This window comes from Biomphalaria glabrata, chromosome 10 (assembly GCF_947242115.1).
Source record: "Biomphalaria glabrata chromosome 10, xgBioGlab47.1, whole genome shotgun sequence".
NCBI classification, from domain to species: Eukaryota; Metazoa; Mollusca; class Gastropoda; family Planorbidae; genus Biomphalaria; species Biomphalaria glabrata.
In genome coordinates this window covers 41,323,687-41,335,034 of record NC_074720.1, presented here as the reverse complement: position 1 = coordinate 41,335,034, position 11,348 = coordinate 41,323,687, and the positions used below count along the sequence as shown (strand labels likewise).

General features: G+C 36.9%; 1 protein-coding gene across 1 annotated transcript in view; it reads left to right on the top strand.

Moving 5' to 3' along the window:
* Window positions 1-1,200: 1,200 nt before the first annotated feature.
* The window catches only part of LOC106079496 (plastin-1-like), a 44,320-nt gene continuing 34,172 nt past the window's right edge, over window positions 1,201-11,348 (top strand). Inside the window, exon 1 of the mRNA XM_056043324.1 lies at window positions 1,201-1,609. Coding sequence (XP_055899299.1) covers window positions 1,541-1,609 — 69 coding nt within the window. The 5' untranslated portion in view covers window positions 1,201-1,540. The remainder of the gene's footprint in view (window positions 1,610-11,348) is intronic.

Sequence of the window (11,348 nt, the reverse complement as noted above, 5' to 3'; positions counted from 1 at the left end):
CGTGTTAAAAATGTAGTGTATAATTTGGAAATAAAAATAATAAAAGACATGGCGACATTTCTGCAATGCTTGTGAATTTAGGACGCAAACTGCAGAATTGATTGGGGGGGGGGGGGAATACTGGCCAAGCAATCGAGATGCTACATAAGGATTCTCAGCATCACCTTCAAAGACCGCACCACTTACCAGGAAATACGAAACAGTGTCACAATGGCAAACGGGCTCCATGATGATCGGCTGACCACTGCCAACGCAAACTAAAACTGTATGGCCACATCTCGAGGTCCTCAAGGGCTCGTAAAGACTTTCCTGCAGGGGACAATACCAGGGAAAAGAAGAAGAGGCAGACAAAACGATAGGAAGACCGAAGACAAGGTCTAAGAATGGATAGGTATGGTAAGATTATAGCCTACCAGGACGAAACCTTAAATTCATAATGTAGACAAATATATAGTTATGTTTAGGCCTAAATATACATAATTTCCTAATAACTCATTGTGTGTCTGTTAGCCACTATATTTTCAATACAATATATTATTTCTAGAGATACTGTACGATATATGCCTACATTGCATCTATATTCTATAGATCTATCTATTTGCAATAGAATTATACAAATAAAATATAACCGAATAATGAATAGCGATCTAGATACAACTCAAGTTACTGAAATTTTACATAAAAGAATTAGAAGAATTATAAAAATGGGAATCAAAATGGAGCAGTTCTTTCCACCACAAAAAAAAAAGCCTGCAGTTATTAAGAGTAACAAAAAAAAAAACAACTCCTTTTTATTATTCATGTTAAACGAGTCACATAGATTCTAAACTCAAAATATCTATATAGGTATCATGGTATCCCAATATTAGCAGAGTTTAAGACATTGATCAACATGCATGACTAGATTGACACATGAAATGCGTAGGACGTCATTATCTTCTTTTTCGTAGTAACGTCTGTAATCTATAAGCTCTTATAAAGAGGCAACGAGATGGGCAGAAAATTTAAGACGCACTAATTTGTATATTAACTTTGTTTTTCCTAGTCGACAAACGAAAGGAAAAGGGAAATTCGACCGCTGGTTCGCCTACTGGTGTGTGACTCATGTGAATGAGCGATAAGAATATATAAACTACCGGCACCCCACTGTGCTAGCAGAGCTCTCGCGGTTAGATTTTTCACTTTTATCAGTCACGCTTCAAGGAGTTAAACATTCTTTGGGGGGAACCGAGTGAGGCCGGCGCATTCATTGTTTGTCGGCTGAATATCATTGTATTGAACCAGATTTGCGTTGCAACCAGAAGTGTAAACGCTTAAAAACTTCTGGAATTTACTTAGTAAACAGTTTTATTAATTAGTATCCGCCTGGACTTAGTATTTGTAACGTATTGTTATGAATCAGACTGCGTTGTACATAAGCCTTTTATGGAATAGATGACACCGGTGTCAACCAATCAAAACGAGACGTCGACCGGTCTTAGGGCAATACAAATATAAAACAAGTCACGTGACCAAATAACACTCCCTTCACTGTGACAAAATGGCGAACCGCAACACAGTACATTTGACTCAGGAACAAATTAATGATTTACGGGAAACGTTTAATTCGGTAAGTTTATTTATTTTTTTTTACAGAAAGTCTAATTTCAAGATTTAAACAAATGACCACTCTGAAAATGCCAACACTTGTATACTTTCTGGCATAGCCATACGTTTAAATGTTGAAATTTTTTTACGAGCTCCAATCATAAAAAAAATATCAAATTACTGTGTTGACAATTTCCTTGTTCCTTGTTATAGAGTCTAGATCTACATTTATTATCCAGTTAAACGTGAACAAAGTGCATAGCAACATTTCTAGACTAGACATCTAGATCTAGACTTGAAATACTTCTCTAGACCTAGATTAGTCATGACCATGATTAGACAATTATAATTAGATCTAGATAGAGAATTAGAATCTTAAGTCTTAATCTAGATGTAGATCTAATAATTGACTCAATTAATCTAGAATATAATATTCTTGAATAAATAATCTAATCTCACTAGATCTAGATCTATATTATATTAAATATTAGCCTAGATATATCATTAATTAATGTCATTATCTTCTAGATTCTGTCACATCAGTAATCATGAGTAATCAGACAATAGTCAATAGACTTTTATAAAGTTTTATAGAGTCTAGATTCTAGATATAGATAATAATTAATATAGATATCCCTACTCTAATCTCTAACTTTAGACAGTATATAGAATCTAGATCTATAATGATAGATCATTAGATCTAGAACTAAAATAAGTATTCTAAGTATAGATTCTAGTCTGTTTAAGACTAGTCTAGTTAAGTCTGTCTAGATCTATATCTATAGAATATACTAGATCTATATATAGTATAGAGACTAGAGTCTAGTACTCTACTGTCTCTACTAGAAGTATTAGATTTATTATAAATCTATATCTAGATCTAGTAGAGTACTATATAGATCTAAACAGACTCAACTAGACAACTTTAAACAGACTATACTTCTAGTAGAGACAGTAGAGAAGACTAAAGATCTATACTAGGTAAAACTCCCTATACTATACTCTACTATCTCTAGATATCATATAGTTCTTGAATCTAGTATGTAGATCAAATAGATCTAGATGATATTGATAGAATATTATCAATATACAATCTAGATCTCTCTATTGAATCTATCTAGATGTTAGACTAATCTACAAACTACCTATTTTCTCTTTTGAAATAATGTCTGCAATGTATAAGAAAAGATCTAGATCTATAAATATATAAATCTAAACTAGATCTAATCTAGACTCTTAAATCAAATTTTATCTGGATACTCAATGTATTAATATATATTCTAGGTCTTGGTTAAATTAAACTAGGTAGTTGATACAAAGAATCTAGATCTATCTACTAATACTAGACTCATCCTAAGTTTGTTTTGAACAGTAATTATTCTATCTCTGAATATCTTACTTAAGAACCATTACTTACTTACTAGTTGCTTAGCAAAATGTTCTTTAAATAATAGGATTTACATTCTAAGATCTAAATTTAGTAAGTTACAACTGATTGCCCTATACTTGTACAAGCCTATAAATCATCCTTAGTAAAATTGATGTAACTCAAGAATTTTAGAAACTTTTTTTTGTCCCAGTAACCTATTTACTGTGTGTGTGTTTTTTTTTTTGGGGGGGGGGTGTATTTTAGATGATAGTAACTTTTTGAACAATGAACAAAAAAATTGTTTTATAGGAATTTTGTCATACAGTTCCCAATTGTATATATCTAACTGGACCTAGAATCTACTTTGAGATGTAGTGTATATAGTGTAGTTCAGAATTTTACTATAAAGTTGTTGATAAGATTAACATGTAATACACAGACTGTATGAAATCATGGCCTCCTAGTCTGATATTTAGTTAGCAGAGATTGCCTTATCTGTATCATTGTTTTGTTTACTAATATCTAGTTTCTAAATATAGAACAATGACACACTTTATGTTTTCGTTCATTTGAAGTTCAACTGTCTACCTTTGAAAGTTGTGGTAGTCTCTCATTTGCATTGGTGCGTGTCCTCCACATCTCCCATCATCATTTTTCTTGGAATACACAAGTCTCTGTTTAGCCTTCATTTGTACATTTAGCCAAGCTCTTTTCCATAACTGCATTTGCTGGTCATATTGATCTCTTGTGCTGTGTTTTGTCTTGGGGGAAGGGTGCAAGGAGGAAACCAATACAAGACTTGTTGTAAATAAGAAAATAATAACTTTTTTTTTTTAAAATACAATGTCTTAATGTAGTACTATAAAAGTTAAGCCCTATGGCTTTGATGGTTCATCAATAAATGTGCTTGCTTGAAAGTTTAGTATTTTGTGGTAACAGTGTATTGTGGCACCTCTTTCCTCCCCCCCCCCCCCCCCCCCCCCCAGGATGAATTTGATTCTTGTTTATAAGATGGTTACCTGTTCATAAATTAACATTGTTTGCTCTAGGATGGTGAAATATTGAGGGGGTTCTTTGGGGGAATTCTAAATTTTAAGGACTTTTGGTTGATGAGATGGCAATCTGCAACATATTGTCATAGCATACAGTTTCACTTGGCTACATTTTCTCACTTATTTAACATTGTGTTGTCAAAAATTTACGCCAAAACAGAATACAAAAGGACAGGTTGCCTGTCAGAAAATAGGTATTTAAACTAATGGTATTCATGTATATGACCAAGTCAAATGTTTCTGACTAAAAATGAACATTTACCTACAAATCTTGATGGCTTATACAAGTGTCTCTCTTTGGCTATATGTAGTAATCAGATACATTAGTAGAGACCATAATGCTTGTAAAACTATAATTAGAAGTGAATTGTCATCAAGAACTTCTTTCACTTCCGACTCTTTTTTTTTTTTTGTCTTTTATTGATTAATTAAAATCTACTGTTTTTTTTTGTTTTGTTGCTTAGTTTGTAGCCTTTCTTGAAATGTTTGATCAAGGCGTTGCACTGACAAATTATTTTATTGGAAAATACAGAAAGAATATTGGAAGAATTCACTTTTCTTCCCATTTTTTCTATCTTTGCTCAAGAATGGTTTCAAATGTACTATAGTAATACTTTGTCCGTAGGTATTTTTTTTTTTACCTTTAGCTTTTGAAGCGAAGACTTTGCAGGGCTGTCTTTAGTTGAGTACTGTTAGTATAAGGCTGTATCTGCCTTTAGTTGAGTAATGTAAGGGTAAGGTTGTATTAATTACTTTGGTGATTACTACCTAGTGCCATTTATCAGCCACTTGATTCCCAGTTAATCTGTTGATTGGAGTCGGGTCGATAACTCGGACTGGGCTGGCTACACACTTTGAGCTGTAGTATCAATCAATGGGGCAACCAAACGGAGTCCAAGCGTGTTTCATTCGCCACACAGACTGCTCTCTTCTTTCTAAGTCGGATCATTTTTCAACAGCGTGTAACAAAGATATTTCCCATTTTATTAAGGAAAGAGAAGAGAATCAGATGTAGACCTAGATTAGTTTGTGTTGACTTAATAAGAATTTGCTCATTTGATTTCCTCATCGTTACTCAGCTCATGGTTTAACCCCCCCCCCTTTCCCCCATTTTCGTAAAAAAGAAATTAAAAAAAAAAACTTTTATTTTTTGATTGCCCCATTTTCCCACCTTTTTTCCCTTCGGCTTGTGACCGTCGCTTGACCTTTTCCAAATTTACTCTATATCTCTCCCACCCTTTCCATCGTAATCATGTATTGTTATGTTTCTTTTTTGTGTGTTGTTTAGTTCAGTTCTAGAGTGTGTTGTATCAAACTGCAGTTCGTCTGCATGTCTCAGTTCCCGAAGCACCTCACTGCGTTATTCATTTCCGCTTCCCTACTTTCCATTTCGTGACCTGTTCAGGTGCTGACATTAGTAGACGACACCGTCCTTCAAACGTAGGGGGGTGTGAAACTTCGTGGCGGGGTCAGAGGTCACCCTAGTTTGCGTATTATTTAAATATGAATTGTCTTTATTTATAGGTTAGGGACGAATAAGCCTGTTTAAAGACAGTGTCATAAGGGCAGTAGGACACTTGTGTAGATACACAGTTGCGAAATTTTTCAATCGTCAAAAAAAAATAAAAAAATAATACATTGTCTTAAGAATGTGCAAAATCCATTTAATGATTTTTTTTTTGATTCGTTTATTCTGCGATTTTCAAAAATGGTGAATTCATATGGCCTAGAGCAGCGGTTCTCAACCTTTTTAGCACGGCGACCCCTTTTTACAATATACCACTCTGCCGCGACCCCCCCCCCCCCCAACAACAATAGAAAGAATAGACAATAACCATCCCTATTTTTGATGGTCTTAGGCGACCCCTGGCAAATCGTCACCCCCCCCCCCCCCCCAACAGCAATAGAAAGAATAGACAATAACCATCCCTATTTTTGATGGTCTTAGGCGACCCCTGGCAAATCGCCAATCGACCCCCAAGGGGATCGCGACCCACAGGTTGAGAACCCCTGGCCTAGAGGCTAAACGTTTGTGATTATTTTAGTAGAGTAGGTCGAACAAGGAACTAATATCAAATCTAGCTCCATTACAGTTCTCTTTCCTGTTTCATTTTCAAGTTCCTAAAAAAAAAAGGGGGTCGCTAATCAAACTTTAAAACTATTTCAAACGACAAAACGAAATCAGTGGAGCTCTTTTTTTAGAAGTCGTTATACTCGATTTATACCCTGTTCTGTTGGAGCCTCTGGACGAGATATACAACTCCCCCCCCCCTCACCCAATACATTTTAAGTAACTCCTAAATATCGATCATTCCACTAGCAGCTGATCAACTAGAGTCGCACTTCAGCGCAGATAGATCTAATGGACCTTATAGATCTTTATAAAATATGGCTAAAGGGACAGTATGGAGATAGAGTGCAAGGGAGATAATGCCTGGAAAGATGGCGTGCTGACATGGCATTGCGGCAGGAGTTATACGCTCTTGTAAGACCGTAGACAGAACTAGATCAGTTGCTTTGTTTGCTGTAGGTCTGCTAGAACTTAACAGGGACCTATACCCCCGTGTTTGACTTTGAAGGGGAGACCACTAGATAACAATAATATGATCACATTTGAAATTTTGTTTCTCTCTGACCTCCCTGTTGTGTGTACCCGACAACACTTGGGTGGCCTGTGTAATTAGTAGAGATGGCACTGAACGCATTGATTGCAATATCAGGCAAAGTTTCAAGCTGTGCCGTGTCGTTACTTTTGTTGAGCTCTAGCTTTCAAAGTGGTCGTGCGTACATCCAACTACATCAGCGGTTCTCAACCTTTTATGCTCGGCGACCCCCTTTTCACAATCCGCCTCTCTGCCGTGACCCCCCTCCCCGCACACACATACATCAACAGAACTATAGACAATAACAATCCATATTTTGGATCGTCTTAGGCGACCCCTGGAAAATCGTCAATCGACCCCCAAGGGAGTCGCGACCCACAGGTTGAGAACCCCTGAACTACGTGGAGGATGAACACCCTGAGTGTTAACTTCTTGATAGGTCAATTTCTCATTGAAACTTTTAATGGACCGGAAGTCTCTTCTAGTTCTAGCAATATTTAAATAAAAAGTTCCTTGTTCCCACTCTCAGAGTCGGACTTACTCCCCTTTTTTTGTTCCTCTTGGAACTGGGGTCTGTTAGGAAGTATTAAGAGGCAGTGTCAGTGAAGTCGGCGCATATGGCCTCCCCCCCAACAACTATTTTGTATATTAAGCACAGGTTATATCGTTATTTATAGTCTTTATTTTCAGCCTTAATAAAGCTGCATTGGGCTAGTGACCCGGACTTAGTGAGTCTGCATTGTGACCTTTTTTGGAGATTTTGTGTTAAATATAAAGACTGTTTTTTTTTTTAAAGTTAGTCCCAGTACTTATCATTGACACCTTCACACACACACAGAGGGAGAGAGAGAGAGAGTTTTACACGACGGATTTTATTTTGTGATCTTTTATCTACACAGTGAAGCGGTTTATAAGTGTTGACATTTCGTATGGCACCTTGCAACATGTCACCCCCTCCCCTTTCCATCTCTCTTACTCTCAGGGCGTCCACTCAAGTTGTTTAGCACCCATTATCTACCCCACAGCGTGATGCAAAGGGATGGTTTGCTTTCTGTCATAAAGGATCTGACATTAAGTACCCCTTTCAGACCTTGCGATCTATAAGGCATATAATGTCGTGTTACTTGGCAGACGGTTAACGAGGGTGTCATGTGGCCATCACAACGACCAGCTTCATTTATTCCCCATGTAATCATTAAAGCTGGATAGACTCTGATGTCTCCCCCAAATACCCGTATTTGAATTCCCAGTCTTCACCGGGAATCGAATCCGATATACTCCTGTTCGGAAACCAAGCGCTTAACCACTCAGCCATCAGGTTCGCTGTGTAAATCATTACCCCAAGTGAAATAAAAAAATGGCGATTTAGAAATGTACAAATATGGTTCTCGTCTAGAGCCAGCGCTCAGGGTTGAGCATGAATGTGACTGTCATCGCCATTCCCGTGCCACACTTTGTGGTTTGACTTCACAACTCGAATTGATGTGGTGACTGTAAACAACACGTGACCGAGACTAAGTAAACAACTGTCTTAATTAGCACTTGGCTGTCATCACTCGGTGTCTGTCAAGTGTTGAAACAATAACAATTCATGTTTCAGTTTCAATTGAGGGGGGTACCACAACGGTTCTAATGTTTTGCTTGGTAGGATGAGAGTTGGGAACACCATCCAGTGATTCCTGTTTTGTATAGAACCCATAGTCAAAATATTTATCATAACGCGCACTCTTTCTTGGTCGCAGATGAGCACTTTATTATTTGAAGCTTAGCTTATTATTTTTAGGTTAGCTCAATCTTATTTTTGGCCCAAGAGAAACAGTCTTGTCTGCCATGAAGAATTGCACAATGTTTAACGTAGATGGACGCAATCTTGCGTTCTCTGCAACCAAGGTGACTGGAATGTAAGGCTCTCATTTAAAAGCAAATTACCTTACAATCGGTGTGTATCTCTTTGCATAATAGCCAGAAACTCCAAAAGTCTTAGTTCCATGTCAATAGACTTCCGAACCAGAGGGTCCTGGTATTGGTATTTTGGTGAATACTGGAACTTTAAATTTCTCGATATTTAGGGCGCCTTTGAGTCCATCCAGCTCTAATGGCTACCTGACCTTAGTTGGGGAAAAGTTAAGGCGATTGGTCTTTGTGCTGGCCACTTGACACCCTCGTTAAACGTGGGCCACAGAAACACGTGACCTTTACATCATCTGCCCTATAGATCGCAAGGTCTGAAAGGGGAATCTGTTTCAGAAAGGCAAAATCTCACCTCTGCTCTGATTTCATTCTCTTTAGCACTTTTCATTACAACTAGTTTAAAAAATTAATAAAGACTTGCACGGTACGTACTAGACATTTTAGTATAGGTAGTAGATAAGCGCAATAATTCAGTGATGACTAGTAGTCTTATAAATTCAGTACTCTGTTTCTACTGCATACCTAATGGGTTGCCATTTGAGGACCCTCGTTGCTTGATGTTATAAAGTATCTACTTGACTCTTACAAGAGCTTAGTTTTTAATTAAAATGCACTACCACTGCTATTGTCACGTGATTGCACCTCACATCCCCTTTTCTAGTAAACGATTACATTTTTTATTTTCTACTATTTTTAATATCGTACCCTCCACGATCTTCCAATGTTAACTCCTTGTCCAACAATAAGAAAAGGTGACGTATTGGTATAAGAAAAAAAGTCTAAACATTTCTTAAAAAAATTATATTTTTGGTTTATCATCCTGTTTTACACGCTAGTGTTTAGATCTATATTTAGAAATGGGGTAGAGACCATGAGAGAAAACCCTGGTTGTCCTATAGAAGAGAAAGGACGAAGATGTGCTCATCTGCAACAAATCAAGTCACGAGTTGTCTCTATATTTTGTTCCTGTTGCCCTGATCGTTGTAATCTGGTTTTCCAAAAAAAAAATGTTTCTGGTCTTGTCATTTTGCCACAAAAAGCTGTCTCTCTAATTGTATCATGCTGTCCTTAAAAGTCCAAACTGATGCTATCGTGTTGTCCTTAAAAGTCCTAACTGATGCTATCGTGTTGTCCTTAAAAGTCCTAACTATCATGTTGTCCTTAAAAGTCCAAACTGATGCTATCATGTTGTCCCAAACGTTGTTTCTTTTCTTATCATTGCCCTGAAACTTGGTTCTTCCTTTATGTTGCCCAAAAAGTTGTTTCTGTTGGTGTCTTTTGTCCCTAACGTTGTTACCATGTTTCCCCCAAATCTCTATTATAAACTTGTTGCTAATTAAGTCTACTGTTGTTAATTAAGTCTACTGTTGTTAATTAAGTCTACTTGTGTTAACTAAGTCTAGGATGTTGCCACTTTCACTGTAGGTTTGTAGATGTTATTCTTTCGCACTGGAAGCTGTCAGATGTTTTCTTAATGTTTTAGACTTTTGTTGCCCAGTTGTTGTTTTTTTTATGTTTTAGACATATGCTGTCCAGTGTACATTGTGTTTTAGGCATTTGCTGCCCAGTTTTCTTGATGTTTTTAGACATTTGTTGCCCAGTTGTTTTTTTTGATGTCCTAGACATTTGCTGCCCAGTTTTCTTGGTGTCTTAGACATTTGTTGCCCAGTTTTCTTGGTGTCTTAGACATTTGTTGCCCAGTTGTTGTTTTTTTTTTGATGTCCTAGACATTTGCTGCCCAGTTTTCTTGGTGTCTTAGACATTTGTTGCCCAGTTTTCTTGATGTCTTAGACATTTGTTGCCCAGTTTTCTTGATGTCTTAGACATTTGTTGCCCAGTTTTCTTGATGTCTTAGACATTTGTTGCCCAGTTTTCTTGATGTCTTAGACATTTGTTGCCCAGTTTTCTTGATGTCTTAGACATTTGTTGCCCAGTTTTCTTGATGTCTTAGACATTTGTTGCCCAGTTTTCTTGATGTCTTAGACATTTGTTGCCCAGTTTTCTTGATGTCTTAGACATTTGTTGCCCAGTTTTCTTGATGTCTTAGACATTTGTTGCCCAGTTTTCTTGATGTCTTAGACATTTGTTGCCCAGTTTTCTTGATGTCTTAGACATTTGTTGCCCAGTTTTCTTGATGTCTTAGACATTTGTTGCCCAGTTTTCTTGATGTCTTAGACATTTGCTGCCCAGAATGTAAGTGTATACTGCTAAATGTATGCGTCTTAAAGTCCAGACGTTCTGATCCTGCAGAGACTTGTCACCCCAACGTGTAAGGACATAATTGATCTCGTCTTCTTCGATGACATTGATTGAATCAATGAACTAGTGATGAACTTGTTTGATGTTAATCTTAGCTCTCAAGTCGGAGATGATCAGATAAGTTTCAGCTATTTTGTTTTTTCTTGGAAAAAAATGGACTCTATCTTCAATGAAATCTGGTCGGTATAGATATCAGTTTCTTAATTCTGTGTATGATAGTGTTTTGTTATTTCTGTATCGGTGGTAAACTGTTCGTGTTATCGCCCCTTCTTTTTTTGTTTTTGTTCACAAATCTGGTTCACGTGTTTATGCATTCTTTATTTTTTATTTACTTTGATGGTAAAAAGAAAAATAACTACGGCTTGTATAATTTTCTAATGTGACTGGGGAATGATATGTGTGTACATTTTATATCAAGCATTCTTTTAACTGTTGACTGAACTCACTGATGATTTAATACTTATTAGGCATTGAACCCATACTTTTCTGTTTATCTTTATGTGTACTGCTACAACGCACCCAAGCGTCCTTCACTTTTATCACTGAATCGATTGAACTCAATGGTCA